Here is a 27,215-nt window from a genome sequence, read left to right on the forward strand (position 1 = left end):
TGATGGTGTTAGGAGGGGGCCCGTAGGAGGTGATTGGGCTGACGTGAGATCATGGGGCATCCTGTAGGATTAATGTCCATATAGGAGGAGGAAGAGACCAGAGCTCTCGCTCTGTCTCCACCATGCATGGGTCAACAGGAAGGCAGCCGTCTGTGAGCCAATAAGACAGAACTCGCCAGAACCCGGCCATGCTGACATCCAGCCTCCAGAACGGTGGGAAACAGATGTCATGGTTGGAGCCACCCATCTGTGATATTTTGCTGTGGGAGCCTGAGTAACTAAGACACCTACCCAGGAAATAGGAAAGTGGGAGGAGTCACAAAATGCTTTTAGATGAAAAGGGTCATATTTTTTTTCCCCAAGATAAACAATATAATAGCAAACATGTCAGTTAGAGGACATGAAACAAAACATAGATGAGAACCAAGAACTAGAGGAAAGGAGGATTACAGGAGGAATACTGGAACATATCTACCTTTCTGTACATGGTTATTAAAATGCAAAATTCAATTAATAAGGTAGGAGTGGCTAGCTGGTCCAGTCAGTAAGACACCAGACTCAAAAAAGAAAAAAAAATTTTTTTTTTGAGAGGGTAGGAAGGGGCAGAAGGAGAGAGAGAGAACCTTAAGCAGGCTCCATGCCCAGCACAGAAAACTTGACTATCCCAGACGCTGGCCCTCGCCAGGTGGAAATGCGCTATCCCAAACCCATCCCTGCTGGGAGGGTGTCACAGAAGCCCAGTAGGCAGCTGGCCTTTCCGCCCTGCTGTGCAATACCTGAGTGTCCAAGGAGGCCAGAGGGCAGCTGGAATGCCCTCCTCTTCTCAGTGGGGGTGTCTGCACCCCCCCCCGCGCACCGGGCTGTCTGCTCAGCAGGGGTCTGCTTCTCCCTCTTTCTCCCCTCTCATGCTCTCTCTCACTCTCACACACTCTCTCAAAATATTGAAAAGAAAAAAAAATGCGGCCTCAGAGGCCAGGTTGCGCGGTCTCACCTGGGTCCCCATGGCCAGAGCCAGGCTCCATGGGCACCTGGCCAGCTGGGGCTGGTGAACACATGATGGAGAGGAAGCAGCAGTCTCTGATGCAAACCATGAGGGCTAAGACCAGAGCTCTGTTCACCCGGGTCCCAACAAGCATCATCAGAGCCACAGAACTGTGGAGGGACCCTCCCAGAGGCCTCAGAGATGGTCCCTGGGCACAGTGCTCCTGTGCCAGCAGGGTCTACTGGCAGGAGGCCATTTCCAACGGAAACTAGACTTAATAGAACCGGTGGAGATGAAACAAGACAGCGAGTGTTCATGCAATGTCGGAAGGACAGATTCTTTCCAAATGAGATTTCCCTTGTGGGAGTAGTCAGATCATTAGCAGAAGCTGGAGGGAGGCGGGGCCCGTAGAGGCTGGGGTTCAGGATCCTTCCTCAGCTTCTACCGCCTTTTGGTACAGGAGTCCACCCCTGCCTCCCTCCAGATGGCCTGGCTGGTCACTCACCATGCTCCTTTCTGCTTCAGACAGAGAAAGGGCTGCCAATAGCCTTTCTTGGAGGCCACACCAGGCCAGGGAGGTGACCATGGGGCCCAGGCCGATGCACCTCCGAGCATCCAGGAGTCCCAGGAGAGGTGGCAGGACCCTCACCTCCTTCCCCGAACAAAACAAGCAAGCAGATAACACGATCCAGTTCTGCTTTTTATTGGTGTGTCGGTGTGTATACAGCAAGTCCTAGAGGGAACATTAGGGGGTGAAGCCCAGCAGGGCGACCTCCCCCCCCTCCCCCCCAACACATCCTCTCTGCCAGGCCACGTACTCAGTGAACCTGGGCCAGGTTGTGTTTCTTGTACAACAGCGCCCGCCTCTTCTCTCGCTCGCGCACGAAGGCGCGCAGGCGCGCAGTCGGGAAGGTCACGGCCGCAGGCTGGAAGCCAGCAGGGCCCTCCTCGGTTAGCCACGGGCACTGCAAGCAGCTGGACGCGCAAGGCCGGCCCCTGGAGGGAGGGCAAAGGTGTCGGCTGCGCTCTCAGAGCTGGGGCCGGTTGGGGAAGGGAGGCAGCAAGTGGGACAGGCAGGCCGGGACAGGTGGAGGGGGTTGGACTGCCTTACCACGGGTGAACGCACAAAGCGCTCCGGAGAAAACCCACGGCGCCACCGGACAGCCCCGCATAGCAGCGACTCAGACGGACTAGCCCCTTGCGAAGGCTTTTCTGCATGTCACGTGTCCCTTCACTGCTCACGGGGTACTCCGCGCTCAACCTACGCGCGCGGGGGTCAGGGGACTCAGGTCACCCTCCTGTGAGCGTGCGGGGGCACCGGGGGCTCTGGGGTCACTCTCGATGGATGGGGCGGCACGGGGATCTGGGATCATCCTCACATATATGGGAAGACACGAGATCTGAGATCGCCCTCGGACGGAAGCCCCACAGGGGCTCCGGGGGCACCCTGGATGGATCCCCAGTCTCCCGCCCCTGCGCTTGGGGGACTCACATGATGAAGGCTGTCACGCCTATGGCCCAGATGTCTGTCTGCGGGACGGCACTCTGACCCTCCAGGAGCTCAGGAGCTGGGGGCCGACACAAGAGAGCGCATAGAGGAGAGGCTGGGTGTGTGCGGTGCAATGGGGAGGCAGCCAGGACGGGGTCGGGGCTTCCTCCGGGCCCACCCTTTCCCCCCAGGTCAGTTTGGCGCCTGCCCTCTGCGCACCCATGGTCTCCACGTAGTCTTTGAACCTCTCGGGGGGCTGGACCCTCTCCTGGGCGAGGTTTTGGGCGTTGCCCAGGTCGACGACCTTGAGTAAGTTGTACTCGGTGACGATCATATTCTCGGACCTGAGGTCCAAATGCAGAATGCGCTGGGCGTGCAGGTACTGGGCGGCGCTCAGCATCTGCCACAGGTAGTCCTTCACCTCCGATTCCGAGTAGCAGGCCCTGGGGGCGCATGGGGAGGGGGCTCGGCTCCGTCCACGGCAGAGGGAGCGCGGGAATACTGGGCCTTTTTGTGGGTCTGCTGGGGAGGGTCTGCTTAGCTCCCAGACCTGGGCTGACCGGTGGAGGCGGGGCTGGGAGGTGGGCGGGGAGGTGTGAGTCGGTTCGCATCCTGAGCCCCTCCTCGCCCGGGCGTCTGTACCGCTCCGCCAGGGACCCGCCTTCAGGCCGGGCCTCACCTTTCCGCCAGGCAGGGCAGCAGCTCGGGTCCCGAGCACAGCTCCAAGATAAGAACCAGGTGCCGGGGGCTGAGGTAGGCGGCGTGTAGCTGGGCCAGGTGCGGGTGACGCAGGCTCTTGAGGGCTTCGTATTCGCGCAGCACAGCAGTCCTGTCCTCGGGGCGGTAGGGCACTATCTTCGCGGCCAGCGCGCGTCCGCTGGCCTTCTCCCGGCACTGCCGCACCACGCTGAAGCGGCCCCTGGGAGAGGAAGCCCCGGCCGGGCTTGTAAAGACTCCCTACGCGCCCTTCTTCCCGGGATCAGAAGAGCCAACCCAGCGAGCCTTGGGGAGGAGGGCGCAGATGCTCCGCTCCAAGCTTGTGTGGATGTGAGGAGTGGGGAGGGAGGCTGGGGTGGGGGCGGGGAGCCGGCAAAGCCAGTGGGCGGCGGGCGGTGGCACCTTCGAATCTGTGTCTGGAAGGCGAAGGTCTGCTTGCTGGGGAGGGGCTGCGCCGGGGGCAGGACACGGCTCTCTTCCTCCGAGGCTGTGGGGGACGAGCCAGTGACCGGGAGGCACCCCTACAGCTCCAGGTCCCCCCAGCATGGTCTCCCATACCCCTTCCCAGGCCTCCCAACCCCCACACCTTGATCTCACTTCCCTTGGGCCATTTGGGGGCAAGGGCCTACCAGTTAGGACAAGCCATCCCAGTCGGTGCTTGTGACCAATGAAGTTGCAGGGCACCCCACTACCGCTGCCCCCAGGCCTTGCAGAGCGGCTCACCCAGGTGGCTGGGCCCTCCCAGGAGGACCTCCTCTGAGGGGCTGCTGTAAGGTCCCATGCCCGCCTTGCTGACACAGGCCGTCCGGAAAGTGTACACGCCACCCCTGGAAAGCTTGGTGGCGAGGTGGCAGCAGTCAAAGACGTCAGAAGCCAGCGTGCTCCAGCTGCCGCCTGGGCCACACAGGGGTGGGTGAGGGACAGCCAGAGTCTGGGGGCGAGAGACCCTTCCCCAAGGGAGCACAGAGGGGCACCCCCTGCCGACCCCAGGGCTGCCTAGGGAGGGCTCCTACCTTCCAGGCTACACTGCACAATGTATGTTACAGGCCCGTAGGACTCCACAGGTTTCCAGATCAGCAGCACGCCATCGGCATACACCTCCCCGATGTCCGGGCGTGGAGAAGACGAGGGGCGCTCTGCGGGCCCATGGTCCACAGTCTGAAGGGGGCTCCCCATGACTCCCCACCGCAGTGTGGAGCCCAGCCAGCCCTGCCTCACCCTCCTGCACCTGCTGCCAGGTCCCTGAGCCCACCGTCCCCTGGCTCCATTCATGCAGGTCCCCTTCCAGCGCCCACTGCTAAAGGGGCCCAGTGCCTCCTCTGGTGGAGGCCTCGGTCAGTGTCTGCCCCACCAGGCTCCCCTTCCCACCAGGGTAGCTCAGCAGCCCCGCAGAGTGGCCCTAACTGATGACCCTCTGCCAGCTGCAGAATCCCATCAGAGGGGCCTGTCCCAGACACTCAGCTTCATCCAGCAGCCTTGAAGGACACTAGGTGGTAGGCCACTGTGGGAATCAAGCTAGTCCCACAGCCCCTGCTCTGCCTCCTCTGCTCCCCCTCCTGGGGGTCCCAGTCTGCAGGGAGGACCCAGGGCTTCTGCAACCCCGAAGGGGATGACCGGGGGGTAGGCATCCCATTCTGTGGGCCTCCTCAGTGAAGGGGACCTGCAGGAACCAACTCACCAAGTGACAGGTGGTCTCCAGGTTCCCCAGAAGCCCCCCATCGGTGTCAGTCCCTGCCCCATCCCCACAGAGGGGTGTGGTGCAGTCCACTCACCTGCCTTCCGGAGGACAGCCGTGGTGGCCACTGTCCCCAGCGTGTTGCTCACACTACACGTGTACACTCCCAGGTCCTCAGCCTTCACCACCAGGATGGTCAGAAGCTGGAAGTTCTTGAGTGTGGAGGAGATGAGGATGCGGCTGGTGCTCTCCAGGGTTGCCCCGTCTGCAGGACAGAGCAGGCCTGGGGAGCGGCTCCAAGAGGCACCCTGCCTTGAGACCCTTGCCCTCTTGGGGCCCGTCTCTCTCCATATGATGAGAGCAGTGCCCCCAAGGAACACCCCTGCCTTCCTGCCCCCAAGCTGCAGAACACCTCCTTACCTTTGGTCCAGGTGGCCTGGACAGCTGGCTGGGCCGACACTTGGCAGGCCAGAGTCACGGACTGGCCCAGGACCACTGTTTCATCTGCAAGCTCCCTTAGAAATGATGGCGCTAGGGCATGGGAAAGGGGGCAGGCAGGCTTTCAAAAGTGGTCCCCAACCCGAGAATACGCCCTGGAGCCCTGAGAGGGGGGATGCTGGGGAAGTCCATGCCTGCTCAGCTCATCTTCAATGAGCACCTCTCCTTCAGGAAGTCCTCCAGGACTCCCCCAGTGCTGGGTACTGGAACTGCTAGTGCCACAGTAATCTAGTTTCCAGCCCCTGTGGGTATCAGCTTGCCCCCTCTACTGGTCTGGGCCCAGGAAGGGGTTGCCTTCCCCCACAATCAGGTCCCCTAGGCTGCAGTATGGCTCAGCTCCTGGGAAGGGCACCCACCTCGGTCCCTATTCTTCAGGCCCAACCGGAAGGAAGCCAGGCCTGCCTTCTTCCTGGGGGGACTCTCTTTCTCCAGACCTGCAGGGAGGAAGAGGCCTCTGAAAGTCACACCTGAGGAGCCCAGCTCCCCTGGGAGCACAGGAGGAAGACCTCAGAGCCATGCACTGTGGGATTCCCACGTGGCAGAAGATCCCAGAGGCTTTTGTGGCAAAGGAGCTCATCTGTGGCAGAGACCAACCCCTCTTGACCCATCAGGATCAGTTATAGTTATCTTGCAAGGGCCCCAGGGGCAGCGATGGGTCAGACAGGGCTGTCGTGCTTGGATCCTCTCTGTAGGGGGATCTCCAAGCCTCCTGAGATCCCCGCACTGGGCCTCAGATGCACTTGGGGAGAGGGTGAGGCCATGTGGGTGACCTCTGGAACAGCAGCCCCTGTGTATGGCAAGGGGAGGCAGGGCCCTGGACCAGACCAGTAGAGGGGGCAAGCTGATACCCTCTGAGCAAGGGAGGCGAGGTGCCCCTGCCAGGGCGGAGGGCAGTGGGTGAGGGTGCGGGAGTCACCTTCAGGCCTGCCCTTTAGCAGGCGGGAGATGTGGGCCATGGAGGCCCTCACCCTCCGGCGCAGACCCAGCTCCACGGGTTCCTCCAGCAGCGTGTGCCTCCCTGGGAAGTGGAAGAGGCCACCCGAGGGGGCTGACCACTTGCGCTTCCTACTGCCCACAGTCTCTCTGAGCAAGGTCTCCATGTCCTCTGGCTCCTCTGTGATCTGCAAGCTGGCCGGTGGGCCCAGTGCACCCGGCCAAGGCCACCCAGCCTCCGGGAACTCCGCCAGCTCCTCCCCAGCCTCAGACTCAGGGGATGGTGGGGGCTCTGGCTGCACAGGCTTGGGGACTTTCCTGAAGATCATGAACTCGAAGGGCAGATACTTGATGTCGTAGAGGTCAGACAGGTTGAGGTAGGCAGGCTCCACCTCTGAGATGTCCAGGGACACCATGTCGGCCCCTTCCGAGTCCCCAGACAGGTCTCGGATCTGTACCAGGGACACCTGGGAGCCCCCACCGAAGTCCTCCCATGCGCTCAACTCCAGGGAGGCCCTTAGAGCTGCCCCACTGCCCTCAGGAGGGGGTGCCGCGCTGGCCTGGGGGGCCGGGCTCTGGGCCCTAGCATCATCGTGCTCCTCAGAGGACTGAGAGGTGGCCCAGGCCATCCTGGCCCACAGGGGGCCCTGCCCCAGCATGCCCCCCGCGTCCCCGCCAAAGGCAAAGGTGCCATAGCCTGCCACTCCTGCATAGCCCCCACGGCGCGCCCCCACGGAGAACTTCCGTGTGGTGGCCTGCTCCTGAGGCCGCTGTGGGCTGGGCTCGACCTCTGACGTGTCCTCCAGCTCCCCGGCCAGGCCCTCCGCATCCTGTAAGGGGCCGGGCTCAGTGCCCACTGGGAAGGCCAGCCCTGGGGTGCTAGGAAGATTTGGCCTCCCAGGGAGAGGAGTGTGCTCTGTTCCCTTCTTAGAGCCTGGCTGGGGGCGTTCTTGGGCTGGGGAGACGAGAGCTGTTGGCTCCCCAGAGAGGAAGGAGCTTAAGTGTACCAAGTCACCTGTGCACTGCTTTGAAGGGAAGGAGCCAGAAGGTTGTGGTGTAACAGTCTTATGGGGGCCACAGCCTTCCAAGGGATGAATGGGAGGGGCGGGCTGCTCCCAACAGCTGTCCTGACAGGACCCCTCCTGCCTAGTGGACCCCAGGTCGACACCGAGGGACTTTAACAGTCGCGGCCCCTGCTGGGATCCCTCCAGATGCTCCATCTCCCTGGCGCAGGTGACCCCTCCTGGCCAGCCCTCCCCTGAGCCTGCCTGGAGGCCCGAGAGGGCCGGGCCAGGGCACTGCCCTCCGCCACAGGCCTCCGTGGAGGAGCTTGCGGCGTGTGGCTGGTCGAGCTCCAGGGAGCGGCTGCGGCCGGGGGCTCCGCGGGCGCTGGAGCCCGGCAGCCGCAGGGCGGTCTCAAAGGAGGGCGCTTTGGCCATCAGGGCGGCCTGCTCTTCCCGGGCGGCCTCCTCCTCCAGCGCGCGGTGCTCCAGCAGCGGCTCGCGCAGGCCGGGCAGGGCGCCGGCGAAGTAGCCGCCCTGGAGCAAGTGCCGCCGCCGGGCCGGGTGCCGCCGGCCGCCCGCGGCGGGACCTCCGCGCTCCGGGCTCTCGCCCGCCTGCTCGTAGAAGAGGCTGCAGACCACGCTGTGCCGGGGCACGCAGCCCGGGGCGCCCATGGGCGGCGTGCGCGGAGGCGCGGCCGCGGCGGACGCGCAAGCCTCGGTCTCCTCCGGCAGGCTGGCGGACGGGCGCAGGAAGCCGCGCGGGTGCAGCAGCGGCGAGTGCGTCACCGGAGATGGCGGCAGCGACCTGGCCCGGGCGAAGGGGGCCAGCTCGTTGTCAGACGAAGAGGACGAGCTGCTGGACGAGGCGCCGGCGTCGCCGCGCAGGTGCCGGGCCACCCCGAGGGACGGGCTGTCGGGCGGGCCCTGAAGCAGCTCCGGAATGGAGCGCATCACCAGGATGGACTTGTAGCTCATCAGGGAGCGCTGGGGGAGGGTGCGGGAGACAGGGCGGCGTCAGCCGCGTACCCGCGCCTTCCCGCTCCTGGTGCGCCCAGAGGGGCACCCAGGGGCTGGGAGGCGCGCCAAGCTCCAGCCTCAGGCCGTACTGCTGTGTCGTTCCGCCCCCGCCCAGACCCCGCGGCCCAGAGAGCGCACATGCCAGCGAAGGTGAACAAGGCTTCTGGTTTCCCAGGCCCGCCGGGACGCACGGCCATCCCACGGGGCCAGGATTCTCTGGCGGGCCTCCAGGCCCCTCCTTGTCTCTAACCCCGCCTAGCGGTTCCCAACCCCCTTCTCCCCAACCCCAGCTCTCTTCTCCCCGCCTTCCGCATCTACCTGCACCCCGCCCCCGCCCCCCCCCCCACCACTCCCGGAGGCTGGCCGCTCACCTGCCAGCGGCTGCGGGCCAGCAGGAACTTGAGCTGCTTGGTGTTGATGAAGTGGGCCTCCTCCGCGGGCATGGACCTCTGAGGGGGCCCAGGTGAGAGGGGCCGTGAGGGGAGACCCTGGTGCACCCGCTGGCCCACGCAGGCCTCCGTTTCTCTCCCTGGGCAGGCCTGCTGGGGCTCAGCTTACTCACCTTGAACCAGGGGTGGGCGAGGCACTTGGCTGCACTGGGCCGAGCCCTAGGAGGACAGGAAGGCCAGGGGTCAGGCCAGAGGGTCAGCTGCAGGCTCAGGCCTCGGGGAACCCCGAGTGGGGGAAGGGCTGTGCACTCACTCAGGGGCCCTCTGCAGGGCAGCCTTGATGAAGTTCCGGGCATCATCACTGAGGTGGGCAGCTGCCGGGCTGCTCCAGGACACCCGCCCCTCCAGAATGTTCAGGAGGGTGGCTCGGTCACTCTCACCAGCGAATGGGGACGAGCAGGTCAGGCTAAAAGCACAGACACGCCTTGCCTTCAGGTGTGACCTGGTCTTCTGGATCCATAGGGGGCAGGTGGCCAGGACAAGGAAGCCCCCAGCCCTGCCTGGGGACGGCCACAGTGCCACTGCCATCCAGCCCTGAGAATCCCCACAATGGTCTGAGATCCTCCCAGAGTTCCAGGTTCAGCCTGGGACACGGATGAAGGGTCAGCCTGGAGTACATACCCAGCCTTAGCTTGGGATCCAGGTGCCACCTATACTGGCAGCATCCCCAGGGCAGCAGTAACTGTTATGAGGGGACTTCCACAAACTACCCAGACCCTTTAGGGACACAGTGCACTGCTTTGCCCACTGACTAGGCAGAGCTCCTCTGGGACAGGGTGTGTACGAGGAGAGCTCAGCAGGAACCACTTATCAGTTGGCTGACCACTGGTTCCCATAATAGCTGCCCTTTGGGTCCTGGGTCTTTGTCTGGGGAGGAGCCAGTAGTGCTCACGGCCTCCCATGGGCCTTATGCGGGGGCTGGGAGAGCGCTGGAGCTGGCTTCGGAGGAGGAGGTGGTGGACAGAGGCGGGGGGCTGCTCACCTGAGGTAGGAGATGACCCCCATGGCCCTGCAGGAACAAAACCACAGTCAAAGGATGTGCTCAGGGTTGAGAAGTGCAGGGGCAGGAGGAGAGGGCAGGGAGTGTGTTGGGGGGACCTGCTGGCCTAAGAGCTCACCAGATGTCGGAGGCTTCGCTCACAGGCGTCTGCTCGATGATCTCTGGGGACACAAATTCTGGGGAGCCGTACTTGCTGTACTGTGGCTCTCCTGGGGTGATTTTTTGGGCAAAGCCAAAGTCGCAGATTTTAATGTCTTCCCGAGCAGGGTGCACCATCAGGATGTTGGGGGGCTGTTAGGGAGAGTCAGGGAGGGGTGAGCCCACGGCCAGGGAGGTGACAGGGAGCATTCAGGGCTGTGATGGGACCCCACAGTGTGGAACTATGGGCTATCCTGGGGGGATTTCAGCTCCATTTGGGGACATGCTCCAATTTATCCCAGCTGCACCCCTCCAGAAAGAGCTCCCCATCCCCAGAGGCAACAGGTGCTAATGGAATCTAGAGGAGATCAGCCTGGGTACCTTCCCCCATCCCCCGCCACCCCTACAGCCAGCAGGCTCCAGGCTCCCACCTGTCCTCCCAGGTCCCTGGGGACCCCAAGGGGCCACATACCTTTATGTCCAGGTGGAGAACACTTTGGCTATGCAGGTATTGCAGCCCTTCAGCCAGCTGCTGGACGTAGACCTTGACCTACATCCAAGGCCAGGGCTCAGGTGGGAGCCATCCCCCATGTCCTCCTCCACTTCCTTACCTGTCCCACTCCCACCTGCAAAGCCTTCTCTTCCCTCCAGCTCTGAGCTTGGGATGGTCCCATGGGGCAGCTATGTGCACAGCCTCCCAGACCCCCAAGCCCCCAAGGCCAGAGGATTCCTCCAGCCCAGCCATGGATCAGCCTGGCCACAGCAGGAAGCGCTGTCTCAAGCCCAGGATAGGACAGCCCCAGGCGAGGTAGGGTCTGGGAGGGCCCATCAGGGAGGGGGAGGATATGGGAGGGCTTGGGGAGAGCTCCTGAGGAGTTGCCACACCCCAGGAACCCTGGGGAACTTCAGAAGCTCTCTGAGCTGGGGAGTGCTGGGGGCCTGTGCTGGCATGGGGAGCAGGAGGCAGCTGGTCACCTCAGCCTCTGTCACCACATTCTTCTTGAACAAACGGTCCAGTAGCTCCTCTGACGAGCATCTGGGGCTCGGATCAAGGAAAGCTCTGGCGTCTGGAACCCACCCAGCCTCACACACCTTTGGCAAGTCTTTTCTTGGGGTGGGGGTAGGGATGGGGGCCATGCTGGGAAGGCAGGGGCTCTAGTTGAGGAGGGCAGGAGGGACAGGGATCCTGAGAAGAGGGGCTGACATACGTGGGCGGCAGCAGCAAAGTAGGAGGGGAGCGCATAGCGCATGTGGCTCCCTGGAGCCTGGATGGGCAGCCCAAGGACCCTTTAGGGCATTAGGGTTGAGGGCAACCACTCAAGTGGGACTTCCCTGCTGGAAAGGCCACGTGGAGCATGAAAGGAGCCCACCGAAGGCATGTGCTGGACCCTGTGGACACAGCCCTGCCCACATTCCGGGTCCACGGAACCATATCTGCCAGGAAGGTGCCGGGTGCAGACACCAGAACAGGCAGGGGGGAGCCCTCAAACCCTTGGCTGCCCAGGGCGTGTCCCTCTCCGCACTCTCTCCGGCTGAGGGCGGGATACAGCTCCAGCACAAGGATCAGGGTCTTCCGGGTCTCAAACTGGTCCAGCAGCGCAGTGACCAGAGGGTGGCTCAGCGTGGCCAGGATGTCCCGTTCGCGATACGCCTGGGTGCGCGTCCTGCTCCGCAGGGGGATGAACTTGGCTGCGCAGAACATCTGGTTTCCCTTGTGTTGCACCCTCTTCACGAAGCCGAACACGCCCCTGGGAGGAGGGGAGCCACGCTGGGCACCGGTGCCAGGCTCCCGGGATTCAGGGCTGGAGGAGTCCTCCTGGGAAGGTGGCTTCTTGGGGCGGTGCTTCTGGGAAGCCCGGGCTCCCGGGGCGGGGACTCGGGGTAGGAACTCCGGGAGGCGGGACTGGGGGCGGGGACTCGGTGGTAGGGACTCTGGGAGGCGGGGCTGGAGATGGGACTCGGGGGAAGGGACTCGGGGAGGCAGGGTTGAGGGGCGAAGACTCCGGGTAGGGACTCCGAGAGGCGGGGCTGAGAGTCGGGGACTTGAGGGGTGGGGGCTCCGGGAGGCGGGTCTGGAGGGGTGCTAAAACTTGGGGGTAGGGTCTCTAGGAGGCGAGGCTGGGGGCACGGACTCAGGGTAGTGATTCCGGGAGGCGGGGTTGGGGCGGGGCCTCGGGGTAGAGACTCCGGGAGGCAGTCTGGGGGGCTAAGACTTGGGGAGAGGGACTCCGGGAGGCGAGGCTGGGGCCGGGGACTCGGGGGTACGGATTCCGGGAGGCGAGGCTGGGGGCACAGACTCAGAGCAGGAACTCTGGGAGGCGGGGCCGGGGCGGGGACTCGGGGTAGTGATTCTGGGAGGCGGGGCTGGGGTGGGGACTCGGGGAGGTGGGGCTGAGGGGCGGGGTCTCAGGAGGCAGGGCTGAGGGGCGGGGTATCAGGGAGAGACTCCGAGAGTCGGGGCTGGGGCGGGGTCTGAGGGAGGGACTCTGGGAGGCGGGGATGGGGGCGGGGACTCGGGGTAGGGACTCCGAGAGGCGGGCATGGGGCGGGGCTTCCAGGGGGAGGCAGGGGCGCCTGGGGCTGGCTTTCTGGACCATACCTTCCAATTTCCTCCTTGACCTCGAAGAAAGAGTGCAGTTTCCTTCGATAACTTTGCTTCTCTGACTCCAGCTCGCCGTCTCCTGCAGTCAAGGAGCGGGAAGCCTTTGGTTTTGGTAAAGATGGCCATCTCCCCTTGTGCTGGAGCCTGTGGAGAGACCACCCACCCACTCTGTGCCCGCGAGTAGCAGACACTGGGGTTCTGGAAGGGACGCCCGACTCACCCCCATGGACTACCAGCTCTGCTTTACATAGCACCTGGCCGCCAGCGTTGCGGGCCAGGCATGTGTAGACACCGGCATCGTCCTGGGTTACGTCCCTCAGCACCAGGGAGTAGGTGGTCCCGTCCTGCTGCTGGCTCAGCCGGGCGCCATCCACCAGCTGGGCATTGTCCTGGAGGCATAGAAGGGTGAGGCGGCCATCAGCCCACCCTGGAGCCCCTGCAAGTCAGCCTGTCCCGCCCTCATGAGTGTCTTGCCATCAGATGCGAATGCCACACAGTCCCCAAGCCCAGCACCCCACACAGCACCTGTCCCTACCCGGTACCAGGTCACCATAGGCTGTGGGTTGCCCTCAATAACCGCATGGAACTGGGCTGTGCTGCCCCTCTGTGCCTGCACATCTTCGATGGTGACCTGCATGGACGGGGGCCCTGGAATGCAGGAGGAAGCCTGTGAGGGAGGGGGGCCCCAAGCTGTGCCTCCCGCCCTGCCCACGATGGCCCCTCCAGCATGGAGTCATCAAGCTGGCGCTTGCAGTCACAGACCCCTCATGGACCAGCATTGATCCTGGGCTTGTCCTGACACACCAGGTGGGCAGCCAGGCCCTGAGATAGTCTCCCCAGGAACAGAGCGCACCTACACCCCAAATGAGAAGAACCCCCTCCTGACTTTGCCCAGGCCCCAATGGCCAGGAAGTGCTTCCTTCCATCTAACCTCTGTCTGTCCTGCTTAGACCTTCGCTGTCCACCCCTGCTGGTGAGAGGAGCACTCAACATCTGCTTCCCTACTATCAGCATCCCAGGGGCAGAGACTTCACCCCTCCCATGGATGTACCTCCCAGCAAATACAGGGAAAGGGGCAGTGAGGCCTCTGGCCACAGCAAGGCTGGGACAGGCCAGGTGGCATCACAGGTTCCTCTGCAGGAGGAACATGTCCAGGGCATGGGGAGCACAGGTGTAACCTACTTGTGGCAGCCGCATCGCTGGCCTGGTACACGTATGTCCTGTGGCTGGTCTCCATGAACACTTGGCTGTGGATGTCCCATAGCGGCACCGCACCTGCCCCCGGCCAGGCTGTGCCCTCCATCCTGTGGTCAGGGAGCCGGATGACACTCTGCCCTTCTCTTATCCTTCTGGAGTGCAGGCGGCCAAGCCTCACCTTATGGGTGAGGGGGCATTGTCCTGCCTCCCCCTCCCTGGACTGCAGCAGACCTTTTGGGAGGGAATGTGCACAGAGGGGACCCAGCCCTGGACGATGAGAGGGTTCCACCAATACCCCTCACTCTGAGGGTGACCTCTCCTCCCTGTTGTGCCCCTGGGATGTCCCCCCCCACAATCTGCCCTAACCCACCATGCCAGGGAGGTTACCTGATGGGCACGACACGTCCCTGGTCCTCAGTGTGGGCTCCCGAGTCCCGCTTCTGGCCCTGATCAGGGAGAGGCTGTGGCACCTTCTGGGGCTCAACTGGTAGGAGACAAGGGGTGTAGTGAGTGACTGGGATGCAGCTGGGACTGTCCCCCACAATGGGCCCCATGTCGTCCTCCCGGCCCAGAGGGTGGGAGCACAAGGCAGAGCAGGGACTTCAGGGATGCAAGGCCCTCTGGGTAAGAATCACCAGGGAACACCAACTTCTGAAGCCTGGGGCTCCCTGCAGAGTCCAGACCCCAAGGCACCCTTCTGCTCTTCTGCCCTAGCTCCTAGCCTGGGCCCTAAGGCTCCCCTCACCAGCCACTCTGCAGGGCTCTGGACACCCAGGTGCAGCAGCTTCTGGGGGGAGGGGACTCAAGGCAATATCCCTGGGGGACTCATCAGTCTGGGGTGGTGGTGGGGGTCTGCCCCCTCCTCCGTCCTGTCCTCCTCCTCCCCCCTCCTCCTCTGTCTCGTCCCCCTCCTCCTGCCTCTTCCCCCCTTCTCTCTCTCTCTTCTCCCCTGCTCCTGCCTCCTCTTCCTGACCTACCCTGAAGCACAGGGTACCCAGCTGTCTGCCCAGGGCTGATGAGGACAGATATACTCAGGAAGAACCTCCCAGCACCCACTTCCCTGCCTAGTCTCACCAACGGGGAGACTGAGGCGAAGTACATGGAGCCATTGGGATGTCAGGGTCCACAGAGCTCTGCCCACTTGCCCACACAGGATGGATACCTGAGGTGGCTGAGGCTGGGGCCAGCACAGGCGGGACTCTGAGAGCAGGTGGCACTTGCCAATCAGCCTGAGGCCACTGGGCCTCATCAGATGCAGCTGCAGCCTCTGTGCCTGGGGGTTGGGGGCCAGCCTCCTGGAGTTTGGGTGGCCCCCCACGGCCAGGGCTGGGGCCAGCATGGTCCCCTGTGGAGGGTCCTGGAGACTCAGGGCACACTGTGACTTCCCGGTCTGCTGGTTCCAGGGCAACTGGGGGAGGGACTGCAGCATCTGTGGCAGAGGCAGGTCAGGGTGAGAAGTGGCCTGGAACCCGGGAAAAGGCTCCAGAAGCCTTGTCCCAGTCTTCAGAGCTCTCCTTCCCACCTGCCTGCACCACCCACCCACTCCAGGCAGTGGACTCAGGACCTACAGGAGCATACAGGCTCCTCTGGGGACAGGTGGGCCTGGACACCCACCCTCTGTCCTCGCTTGCCCTCAGTCTCAGTTCGCCCCTTCCCTTCCCCCTGGGATGGGCTACCCCCTACCCCATGGCCCACTCCAGATCCCAGAGAACTGGGCCACCCAAGCTGGGGAGGACCCAGCCCCATGCTCTAGGGTAACCTGGGGACAGCCTGATGCTGTCAGGGAACAGGGACTCCTTCCTGCCCTCCCAGGCCAGCCCCCACTCCCTGCCTTGCACTTGCAGCATGGCCCCATTCAGGCCACCACACGCCAAGGGCTCCTACCCCAGCTCCTCATACAGACCCCAAAGGAATGCTCAGACTGTCTCACGCGTGGGCGCCCTGCCCCCAGATCCTGGAACGTTTTCCTCTTCTACCCGGAGGCCAGTTTGCAGAGCCACACCACAGCCTCACGCATGCCTGGGATGCCCACCACTCCATTCCCAGCAGGTCCCCTGCCTGGAGCTCTCCCCTGCCCCAGACCTCCTCTTTTGCTGGTCTTCTGTACCCTCAGACCCTCTAGGACAGAGAGATACCTGGGCAGGCAGCTGTCTGTCTGCCCTCCTTGGCACTGGGGCACCCATCCTGCCCTTACCCCATCCAAGAACATGAGCATACCCCTGACACCGCACACCCTCCCTGTCAATCTCACCAACGGCCCCCATTGCGCAGGGGGCAGGAAGTCCTGCTCAGCCCCCAGCAGGCTGTCCTGATCCCAGTATATGCACCTGTGACCGGCCACACAGCCCACGTGAACAAGGCAGGCCAGCGAACCATCACGCCTCCACCCACGGACCCCAAGAATGGCCAGAACCCACAGGCAGATGCTGCGTGCCGACCCAGGGCCCTCCCTAACAAGACGCCGGAGCCACCAGAGAGACAAGAGAGCAGAGCAGGGGAACTGCAGGGAACCCGTTTATTATGACTGGGGGTCACACACAGACCCTGGTCCACCCTGCAGAGAGGCCCAGGAGTTCCAGCAGGGCTGAGCCCTACACAGGCCTCCCAGGGCCAGAGAGAAATGTTCATAGTGAAGATGTAGCTGGGGAGCCCCCCGGTGAGCGGAAGACTGGGACCCTGGCCCGGAGCAGACGTGGCAGCCTAGAGCACCTGGCAGCCTGGCCTTGTGAACAAGGCAGGACAGATGCAGAGTCCCTGACCCAGAGCTGCAGTCTTCGAGTCCCTCCAGCCTTCTGGACTTTCTGAGATGCCAGGTCTGTGCACGGTGTCTTCGCTGGACCAGGCTCCCTGAGGTAGCAAGTGCCTGGAGTGAGAGGGGTGGGCAGGCTCCAGCCCTGAGTTCTTGGAGACTTAGGGAGAGGTCCAGAGCACATGTGTCCGTGGAGTGCTGGTTTCCGCCATGCACCCCCAGGGCCCAGCGGCCAGGCACCTGCTGGTCATGACCTCAGCCCTGGGAGGGGCCGGGGGTCTTGTCCCCATCCGGGCGGATGTGCAGGGTGACGGTCTCGCCCACTGTCCCAAAGCTGACTGTGTGGGTGCTAACCTCCGTTTTGAAGCTGCTCTGGCCGTTGTCTGCAGACCTCTGGACCTGGATGCAGAAGGACGGCTTCCAGGATGCAGTGCTCCCAGCCTGGGCCTCCTGCATACAGAAGGAGACACCCCCGGGGCCGAGGACCTGAGGCCCCAAGGGAGACGCCCCCCAGTGACTGAAAAAGCTGGGCAGGCTTTGAGGACCCAGGGGACGCCCCACGTTGAGCAGGACGGGTTGCCCCACGGTAGGCTCGGTAGGCTCGCTGATCTCTCTCTGGAGCACAGAGACCTCACAGGGCGGGTCGTCAGAAGGGCTGGGCACAGGGCCATGGCAGCCAAAGGTCTCCCCCTCCCGGGGCACGTAATCCTCCAGGTCAGCCAGCGTCAGCACTCGGCCTTCATGAGTGAGGACCTTGGGGTCACGGTCCCAAAGGCGGTTGGTGCCCAGGTTCTCCTCCATCAGGATGCCGTCTTCACCCTCCACCTCCTCCGTGGGGATTTCCTCTTCAGCCGCCTGGGGAAGGAACGGCTCAGGGGTCTCCTCTGGCCCCGTGTCCACGCAGAAGATGAGAGGCTCTCTAGTGCTGACCATGGCCCTGCCCTGGGCCTGGGGCTCCTGAGCCAGTAGGTTGTTGTTGGAGTTGTTTGCATTGGGGTCTCCTATGGGGGTCCCGCCAGGCAGCGTGAAGAGAAGCCCTGCCGAGCTGTCAGGTGCCTCTCTGGTGGGGGATGCACCCCTGGAACCCGTCTTCTTCACCCTGACTTCGATGGTCTCCTCGACCTCTACCCACTTGGGCTGCGGCCTCGTGCCATGGGGCAGGGCCGGCATGTGAGACTCAGGCTCCGTCACATACAGTGTGGGCACAGTAGGCCTCCAGCCTGGATCCACCTCAGGCCTGCGGGGCTGGCCGGCCCCCAGTGAGTACAGCAGCTGGGGGGCCAATGGGCCCTGCCTGGGCGGGCTGGCAGTGCGGCGGGAGGGCGAGCGGGAGGGGGACTTGTTGGGGGACCGGCGCCGGCCACGGGGACTCTTCACCACGGTGGTGATGGTCTCCTCTCTGCAGGGAGAGGGCCAAGAGAAGATGTGCACAGAGACCTATAGCCTCGCCCGGTGCCCGCGCCATCAGCACATGCAGGGGCCATGTGAGTGACCAGATCAGCGTAGCGAGCAAGTCACACTGCGCAAACCCATTCCTCCATGTGTACTTGGGCCCACCCTCGGGAGCCCCTATCCAGAGATAGGGGCTGTTTGTTTCTGTGAAACAAAGCACAAAGCCTCATCTGGCCAACCTCAGGCTCTAGTGTGCAGATCTCAAAACAAGAGTTGAGGCTACGGGGAGGACCATGCTACAGCACAGGACACCTCCAACCTACACCAGGTTTGGTTCACAGTGTTTCCACGTGTGTCTCCTCTGTTTATGGCCGTCTTCATTTGGAGAGGCCAGTGCTCCTTGCAGAGCTGATGGACAGGGAAGCAGGCACACAACCATGTGCCCTTCCTCGTCTAGTCCATGAGTGCTTTGTGCTTCCTATCATGGGGAGCAGGAGCCTCAATGGTCCTCAGCTGGAGATAGGTTGGCAACTGATTCTAGGTCCAGGAGGGTTGTCAGAGCCCTGATCTGCTGCATGTGCCCTGATCTGTTCGTCCGGGGGTTGGGAAGCCCAGAAAACACCTGGCTCTGGGCGTGGCTTGGCCATCACGGGCTGTGTGATGTCAGACAAGCACTTCCTCTTGCTGGCCCCTCCCACCTAAATGGGAGTGGGCAGGAAGCAGGAGAGGAGGCAGAATGCAAGACCCATTGCATGTGGGTAAACATCAGGCACTGGCCAGGGACTCTGCAGCAGCCTTGGGGGATGGGTTTGACCTCCTTTTGCAAGTGTGGACCACGAGGCAGAGAAGGCTGGACTCCTGCCCAGGGCCAAGATTCAGAAGTTCACCAGTCAGCCCCGGTACCCCTCTGCCACCCAGGACCCCTGACCTTGCTGGGTGCTGTGGGTAAAATGAGTATCGGGCAGTATCAGGGAACAGGGATGTGCCGAGTAACACACCAACCCTGGGGAATTCACAACTCTCCTGGGCCCCTGGACCTGCATTTTCTCCTCGGCTCGGGCACACATGTGCTGACAGCGCAATACGGTTGCCACCTGCCTTCTATGACTAAGGCAGCTCATGCTCGCTCTCCGTCTCATTCAGCTTTTGCCCAACTCAAGGCTCGACCCAGGAGAAGATTCTCCCGGGGATGGGCCCAGAGATGTGTGCTACCTCTTGAAGTGCACAGCAGTTATAGGTCCTGCCTGCTCAGCCCTCAGCTGGTAAGAAGGAAATGCTACACCCCCACTTAATTGATGGAGAAACTGAGGCTTGGAAGTGTGGCCTCTTCCAAAGTCACAGGACTACCTTCCTGCCTCATGCCCAGGCTCAGGAGCACTAGGTTTGTCCCTGGGTCGGAGCTTGCCCAAACATCAGGGGAACCTGGGCCAGGCCCATCTGTTGGCCTCATTCCTCTTCAGTTCACCAAGGCAGGACAGTCAGTCGCATGGGTAGTGGTGTCATGCCTCCTAAATGCCTCCCTGTGTTGGGCTCATTACTGCATTCATGAAGGCATGTAGACATCCTGCACTGAGGCTCCCAGGACAGCAGGTGGGACTGCCAGGTGACAGGGGTCTCTCTGCAAGCCCTGATTCCTCCCCGTGTCAAGCCCCCACTCTGTGGTGTGCGCTCGGGGGAGATGCCTGGTACAATTCCTCCAGCTGAGTTCCTCCAGCAACTACCTAAGCCTGGAATAGACTAGGCTTCAGGATGCCTCTTGAGTCATCTAGTCCAGCTGCCCCAGGTTCTAGTCCTCTCTGAAATCCTACTGATGGGGCAGCCTGGCCCTGTCTCTGTTTCTCCGTTTTGTTATCTGTACGATGTAGATAATAGAACTTCTCCCTTCACAGGTGAAAGGGAGCGTCAGTCTATGTAATGCTCTGGCACAAACACATACCTCCAGGGATGCTTACTACGGCCGCATGTGCTGTGGGCAGCAATGTGCCTTGGGGGAAGGAGGAAGTTGAGGAAGGGTTAAGCCAGGATCTGACCAAATGTCTGGTGATAGGATTCTCCAAAACTTGGCGAAATGCAGGCCCCTTTAGGAGTTCATAGGCCCACAAGGAACCAACTGGAGCTTCCCAGTCAACTAGTCTTAGACCAGTCTTTTTGCCTCCTGGGTTTTCCCAGCTTTTACACCATCTCCACTGTGCACACCTCCTACTGGAACATCCAGGTCAGAACCAACTCTGTCTTTTGTGGGCTTATTCAGCTCCAGACCGCTTTTATTTAAGTAGCAGCAACCCCAGACTTGAGGGCACCCAACAAAATCAACGGGGTGGTGGGCGTGGCACCCGGGAAACGGTTTATCTCCTGGTTTTCTGTCATGAACCAACCTGAGCAAGCCTCTTCCGTGAACCTGAATTTCCCCATCTCCCTAATGCTAGGGTTGGGCTCGAAGATCTTTGAGGGACCTAGAGCTGTGCTTCCCACCAGGATTACACTATTTTAATTAAATATAAGCTAATGAGAGTATAATCTAGAATTCAATTCTTCAGTTGCATTTGACACATTTTAAATACTCAGTAGCCACATGTGGCTGGTGGCTGTTCTTGTAGTGCACATCATAAATAGAATATTTCCAATAGGACAGAAATCTCTATTAGACAAAAATGCCCTAGATCCTAGGGTCTAAGGGGTAAAAATCCTCCCTCTAACCCACCATGGGAACCAGTTCTTGGTCCCAGCTCCAAATTAACTGATGTGATTCTGGGTCCAAGCCCTAGGTGAGCCACTGTGAAGTACATAGTAAGTCTACCCTGTGGAAACATTGGAACCATAGAGGCCCTGGAAGAGAGAGCTGTGAACTGTGAAGGTAGCCAAGGCCCCACAGGAAGGTGCATCCCCTCAGGGGCATCTGCAAATTACTGGCAGCCTGCATGGTGAGCAAAGGTCATGTGGGCAGGCAGTTAGAAAAGTAGGTGGCCAGGCCACACGGACAAGGTCCAGGTGGGTTAGTGGGCATGCAGGGGCACTGCAGTCAGAAGGAAGGTTAGGAACACGCCTGCACTTACATGATGACGGTTTTCTTGGGGACTTTAGTCTCCTGCTCAGTGACTACAAAGAAAACAGTCGGAATAGCGAGGGTTACAGATCAGCCAGTGCTTGGATGCTACACCTTTTGAGTGGCATGGCAGTGTAGTAACCTGCTTGGCTTCAGAGCACTGTATCCAAGCCCTGCCTGATCTGCCTGTGTTAGGCTGGAGCCTCAGTTCTGTCCTCTTTAACATGGAGATGACAGTGCCTGCTCTGAGTGGCTGGGGGATAAGCGTGTGTGACCTCAGAGTGTTCCACATGAGGAAATGAGGGTCTTGCAGGGACTGCAGGAAGAGCAGGGGCCCCATCTGGCCTGCCCAGGCAGAAATCCCAGCTCCTTCTTCAGCCCATGTGCCCAGGGAGCCCTGTGAACTCGTCAAACTGGAGGTTCCACTTCTCAGAAAGAAGCTGAAGGCTGGGGTAGGGGAAGGAAGGAGCCATGGGAGCTAAACTAAGACTGGGACGGCTCGTGCCCAATTTATAAGAAATCCTAATGACCAAAAGCGTCTCTCCAGGGGAAGGGGACACTGGAGTCCTAAAGATGGCACATCTGAGCTCTGTACCATGAGGCCATGGAAATCCCATGAGGAGAAACCAGAGACACCTGGACAGAGTCCTGAGCTCTGAGTGAGCAGGGAAGCCTAGATCTCTCCATAAAAGCTTCCCCTAAACTTAACTGCCTTGATTGTCCTATCTTTCCATCTTCCTGGAAACCGCAGATGGAGGGCCTAAGTCCCAGAGACAGGATAGGACTCATCTGGGATCAGGCAGAACCTATTCTCACCCATTCTGAGGACTCTTCCTCTGCAGCTTCTAGGCAGGGTCCAGCCTGCTATGGAGATAACCCTCCCAGCCCCACCCTCCTGGACCGCAGGCAGTCCAGCAGATACCAGTACCCTCCGATCTCAGCAGTCCCTCTTACCATCCTGGGGACAAAGCTGAGTGGAATGCTCAGAAAAATCAAGTGGCATGGCCTGTAGCACACAGTGCTCTGGCTTCTGGTGTGTGGGATTTTAGGCTTTGCCGAAGTCACATAAAGAAAGGGTTTCCCTTAAGTGACCAAGAGTATTTTAAACTTGTCTCCAGTTGTGTTCATGTGAATTAAAGATACCAGCTCTGTCTGTAAGGCCCTTGGAAGCCTCATTTACTTGTGTATGTATGTGCACGTGTGTTTGTGCCAGCTGCCTCCTGGAGAGGGAAGCCCCTGGGAGAGAGAATGCGATCCAGACAAAATGCCTTGTGTGTCTAGATTAAATTGGACCCAGAGAGATCCACTTTGCCACTTGTAGGCCTGACCCTGTGTGCAGAGCAGTGGGAAAACCCAGAACTCCTTCCCTCACCCTCCTTTGATTGAAGTCCCATCCTGCTGCTCTGGGGAGTGGTGGTCAGGGAATGTCTTGGCTGCTACATTCCTGGTGCCTTTGTTCCTGATCTGACCTGCCACCTGATGGGCTCTAAGCCCTGGCGGATACTGGCAGCAATCATAGGGGGTGCAGCTGTGCGAAGCGGGGCTCCTGGCCCAGTGCAGCTCCAAAAGCGAGGGGGCGGCACCCACCCCACAAGGTCAACTGGGGCTATTCTGGCTGTGGAGCCACCAGGTTAAAGATGAAGCGGCAGGATAGGGTTAGGAAGCAGCAGGTAGCGGGCTCCAACTCCTGGGTCTGTGAGGACTGGCCGCCTTGGATGTGAGGTACCATGTTTCTGGTATTGGAGGGCTGCCCCTCTTCCAGACTTCACAGCCATGAGACGTTGACAGAAAGGGACCCATCGTGACAATGAAGTGAATGTCTCTGTAGGACACGCTTGTTGCCAGCCCGAGAGGGAGTGCTGAAATCCTCGCTCAGCACCTCCCCAACATGAGACACCATATGGCAGGAAGTGAAGGTGCCTGCAGACACCACAAGGCCCTCTGCAAGGCAGGAACATGGACCCCTGCCCACTCTGTGATGGCTGTGAGGTCGAGCTCCAGATGCCAGGTAGGCTGACTCCAGGAGGGTCCAGATAGGATCCCCGGGACATTGGGCCCCAGGATGGACTAGATCCATTACCCCCAGGCATCACAGAAGCCAACACTCGGGACTTGGAAGGACATGTATTCCAGCCTGTCCGACTGTGAAAGCCGCGGCTGCACCAGGTGTCAGTCCAGCCTCTGCCGGCATGCCTCTGGTGACAGGAGGCTCACCAACTGCCAAGGTAGCCCCTTCTAGGTGGGGTAACCCAAAATGGAAGAAGCTGTCCCTGGGCTGCAGCCTGCCCTGCGAGCACCATAGGGCTGCTCTCTGACTGAGCAAGCCGGGGGCAGATGCCAGCTGCCCCACTTCCCATCCTGGCCACTGTTAGTCTGGGCACAGCTAGAACCCTGGCCTCAGGTGGGAGTGAAGGCCTGAGGTGTCCTGCAGCCAGCTCTCCACCTCTCCCCCAGGAATACATCTCCCCTCAGTGACACCCATCCCAGGACCCCAGACACCACCCCAGGCCAGGCTAGGGAGGCAGAGCCATGGCACTCTGCTTTCTCCCTTGAACAGCCCAACCCAGTGTGGAGGTACCAGGCCCCTGACATCACTCCCTCTCCTGGGAACCCAACTGGGACCCAGCGGGCTGGTGCTCTGCTCTCAGCACGCCTCCCACAGAGCCATCCTCCTCAACGTTCCTGCTGCCTAGTGCGACACCTGGCTGGCCACTGCCCCACAGCCTGCCGGGCGAGGCCTGGCCTTTCTACATACTCACTAGAGCCCAGGAATGGTAAAGCAGACGCCGGCCTCCCCCACCCCCAGGGCTGCCCTCCAGCCTTGCTGAAGATCTGGCCTCAAGGCTCACCTCATGCTGTCCCAACAGAGAGCTGGGAACCAGCCCTTGCACCAGGGTCTCTGCATCCCCATCTCTCCCACCCAGACTCCTCCTCAGCCCTTACCACCCTTTCTCCAGGAAACACACTCTGATCGGAAAGGCTGGCAACCAACCTGGCACCCCAGTAGCACTTACCTTCCACAGTGGCAAGCTGCTCCCTGCGAAGCTGCTCCCGGGCCCGCACAGCAGGGCTCTGCATGCACAGCTCTACCCCGCCCCTCGCAGAGCCCAGCCGGTTCACCAACTGCAGAACGGATGGCAGGAGCCTGCTTAGAGCCAGTGACACCCTTGCGACCGTCGGGGCCATCTCTAACATAGGGGAGGCCCTCCCTGGCTGTGACCCAGAACCACAGAGCCTGCCACAGAGAAAGGGTCCCCACACAGACCTAGCATTGCCCAGGGGTTTCCAGGGTGATGGGGACACTATCTGTATAGCTCGGTGTGGTGGCCGTGTGGGCCCTGCGCACTGGAAATGGAACCAAGTCTTTACCTAGAGCTAATGTACTCAAACTGCACGTGTGGCTGGCAGTTACCGAATTAAACCATGTGAATCCAGAGCTAACTCCGGTCTGTGTGCCTCCCCAGGAGCTGTGGTGGGGGACAGCCCCCACCTGGTCCCACCAAGGCTACCACCAGCAGCCACACAGAGGAGGTTGACAGCCACCAAGAGCCACAGCCTACACACATCTTACACAGAATGCCACTGGCCCGGCAGGTGGACAGGTGGTTTTGGGAGAGAAGATGTCACCCAGAGCTCCCACCCAGGTCCCTGTCCTTGCCATGGACACTGGGTGATGGGCTGGGGGTCCCAACCTCATTAGGGGATATTGGGTGATGGTGGGTCTGCAATTCTCTCCCTCATCAGGGATACTGAGTGATCACAGATCTGGGGTCCTCTCACTCATCGGGGACACTGGGTGATGTAGGTTTGAAGACCCTCCCTCATTGGGAAGACTGAGTGATGGTAGGTCTGGGGTCCCTCCTTTATCAGGGAGTCTGGGTGATGGTAGGTCTGGGGTCCCTCCTTCAGTGGGGACACTGGGTGATGGTGGGTCTGGGATCCCCTCACTCATTGGGGACACTGGGTGATGGTCTGGGGTCCCTCCTTTATCAGGGAGTCTGGGTGATGGTAGGTCTGGAGTCCCTTCCTTATCATGTACACCAGGTGATGGTGGGTCCAGGGTCCCCTCCCTCATTGGGGTTACTGGGTAGTGGTAGGTCTGGTGTCCATCCTTCATTGGGGACACCAGGTGATCATGGGTCTGGGGCCCCTCCCTCATCAGGGATATCAGATGATGGTAGGTCTTGGGTCCCTCCCTCACTGGGGACACTGGGTGATAGTGGGCCTGGGCCCCCCCCATTGGGGACGTGGGGTGATGGTGGGTTTGGGGTCCCTCCTTCATTGGGGACACTGGGTGATCACAGGTCTGGAGTCCCTCCCTCATCAGGGACACTGGGTGACAGTGGGCCAGGAGTCCCCTCCCTCATCATGGTGCAGGGACCCTGGGTGATGGTGGGCCCTGAGGTAGGTCCCCTATGTCTGCCCACCTCACCTCGCACTCGTAATGGCCCAGGTCATCCTTGCTGGCTGCCAGGATCTCCAGCACCAGCAGACCACTTCGGGGCTCACTCAGGGTTCGGTACTTGCTGCTGGGTGTCAGCAGGGCCCCGTCCTTGTACCACCTGAAGCCAATCCCAGGGAGTGAGAAGAGCCTCCCTACCTTCTTCCATTCAAGACCCTCCACTCGCCCACCCTGCAGGACCAGGCTTCCATCCAGAGCCCACACGTTCCTGACACCACCCCCAAACCTTCAGAGGGGGCTGCCCTCCCTGGGGCAGGAGCCATGTTCAGAATCTGCCCAAGCCCACACAGTGAGTACGCTGCCTATCTCCCCTCCTGTACCCTGGGTGCAAGCTGCCCAGCCCACCTGATCTGAGGGTGTGGGGCGCCTTCCACGGTGCAGGTGACCTGCACATCCTCTCCCTCCACAAAAGGAATGGCCTGGACCTTCTTCACGAACCTTGGGGGTACTGTGGTGCCACGGAGCCAGCCAAGGGAAAGAGATACAGAGAGACGGCATGACAGAGCAGGACCCTACCCCCACCCGCAGACCTGCACCCCCCATGGGCCACTGAGATGGAGTGGAGTCTGGATGCTGCCTCCTCCAGCCTCCCTCCTGGGGTGAGCTCACCTTGCACCAGGATTTTGCCCAGTGTGCTAGCATTGCCAGCAGCGCTGGCTGCAAAACACATGTACTGGCCCGAATCCATGCCGCTCAGGTTGTCCAGGATAAGGGCACAGGAGCCGTCAGGGTCTTCGATGAGGATGTGGTGTGGATCCACCTCCACTGGCTTCCCATCTGCAAAGGAAGGCAGCACTATCACAGAAGGGACGCTGCCGGGGACAGAAGGCTGGCCTGCCTGGGGGTCACAGTCATGGGGCAGTGCTGGGGGGGGCACCCCTGGACCTCAGACCCCTGGTGGGGAGCCCCGCTGGCCACACTGACCCAGAGCCCCATCCCTTTCCCCAGACCTCTGCCCACCATGTGGCCGCAGAAAGTAGGCTCACAGCTGGAGGCGGGGTCCAGGCAAAGGGACCAGACACCACAGAGGACACACAGAACCTCGGTCGCCTGGCCTCTGCAGACACACTCAGATATTGCTCGTGTCCCTCACCACCACCCAATCAAACCTCTCCGGCCATATAACGGTTCTCTCCTGGGTGGTGGGCCGGCAGACGAGCGTCTTCCCTGGGAAGAACCCTGTCCTCCACAGATACCTAGACTTGACAGGTAGACACCTTCCCACAGCCCTGTCTGTGCCAAACGCAGCTCCTCCATTACAATGGTCCCCAAGCCATTTCCCGACTCACAGAACCCTTGGCGTGCACTTTCTTTCAAGGGACCCCGTTTCAGGAGAGTGTGAGCAGGTGTGCTGGCAGCCTCATGGAAACCCAGCATCTCCTGAAACCATGGTTCCTCTTCTGTGGGGCAAGCCACCGTCTGCAGGGGACACCTCACCCCGAACATGTGGACAGGGGCGTGCTGCTTTCTCTGTGACCAACCCTGCAACCCCAAGGTCTTGTGTTTTCTGTCTGCCTTGGGCTGGCTCGTGGGTTTGTAAGCAGGGAAACACTTCAGCGACGAGGAAGGGACACCATCACGGACATGATATTCCAGGAAAAAAAGGAGATAAATAAGCCGAAGGCCCCGTGGGCCAGGTAACAGGACCTGCATGAGTCCCTGGGACTCAGTGACAGACTCACTGACCACACTGCAGGGTTCGCTGGGCAGTAAACCCCACTGCCCGTTGCTGCCTGTGGATGGAGGGAGTGTGGCAGGTGGCTGCAGTCTGGGCACCAAGAAGTGGGCTCAAGGACAGATTTGTGGACGGTGCCCTGGTGGACACGCTCTCTCCTCAGAGCACACCCAAGGTCGGCTGGCTTCCTGAC

At 61.2% G+C, this 27,215-nt stretch overlaps 1 protein-coding gene across 1 annotated transcript in view; it reads right to left on the reverse strand.

Moving 5' to 3' along the window:
* Positions 1-1,661: 1,661 nt before the first annotated feature.
* Positions 1,662-27,215, reverse strand: part of OBSCN (obscurin, cytoskeletal calmodulin and titin-interacting RhoGEF) — a 72,233-nt gene continuing 46,679 nt past the window's right edge. The window contains exons 52-81 of the mRNA XM_044261640.1: positions 25,957-26,124; positions 25,693-25,795; positions 25,318-25,447; positions 23,900-24,008; positions 14,864-15,130; positions 14,089-14,185; positions 13,687-13,808; positions 13,040-13,152; positions 12,725-12,893; positions 12,502-12,583; positions 11,450-11,650; positions 10,878-10,938; positions 10,375-10,452; positions 9,883-10,055; positions 9,747-9,773; positions 9,018-9,170; positions 8,878-8,923; positions 8,687-8,764; positions 6,278-8,282; positions 5,718-5,795; positions 5,284-5,394; positions 4,961-5,128; positions 4,202-4,324; positions 3,912-4,082; positions 3,591-3,675; positions 3,151-3,390; positions 2,691-2,914; positions 2,475-2,550; positions 2,094-2,243; positions 1,662-1,978 (exon numbers count right to left, since the gene is read on the reverse strand). Coding sequence (XP_044117575.1) covers positions 1,801-1,978; positions 2,094-2,243; positions 2,475-2,550; positions 2,691-2,914; positions 3,151-3,390; positions 3,591-3,675; positions 3,912-4,082; positions 4,202-4,324; positions 4,961-5,128; positions 5,284-5,394; positions 5,718-5,795; positions 6,278-8,282; positions 8,687-8,764; positions 8,878-8,923; positions 9,018-9,170; positions 9,747-9,773; positions 9,883-10,055; positions 10,375-10,452; positions 10,878-10,938; positions 11,450-11,650; positions 12,502-12,583; positions 12,725-12,893; positions 13,040-13,152; positions 13,687-13,808; positions 14,089-14,185; positions 14,864-15,130; positions 23,900-24,008; positions 25,318-25,447; positions 25,693-25,795; positions 25,957-26,124 — 5,786 coding nt within the window. The 3' untranslated portion in view covers positions 1,662-1,800. The remainder of the gene's footprint in view (positions 1,979-2,093; positions 2,244-2,474; positions 2,551-2,690; positions 2,915-3,150; positions 3,391-3,590; positions 3,676-3,911; positions 4,083-4,201; positions 4,325-4,960; positions 5,129-5,283; positions 5,395-5,717; positions 5,796-6,277; positions 8,283-8,686; positions 8,765-8,877; positions 8,924-9,017; positions 9,171-9,746; positions 9,774-9,882; positions 10,056-10,374; positions 10,453-10,877; positions 10,939-11,449; positions 11,651-12,501; positions 12,584-12,724; positions 12,894-13,039; positions 13,153-13,686; positions 13,809-14,088; positions 14,186-14,863; positions 15,131-23,899; positions 24,009-25,317; positions 25,448-25,692; positions 25,796-25,956; positions 26,125-27,215) is intronic.

Source organism: Neovison vison, chromosome 1, assembly GCF_020171115.1.
Source record: "Neovison vison isolate M4711 chromosome 1, ASM_NN_V1, whole genome shotgun sequence".
Taxonomy (NCBI): Eukaryota; Metazoa; Chordata; class Mammalia; order Carnivora; family Mustelidae; genus Neogale; species Neogale vison.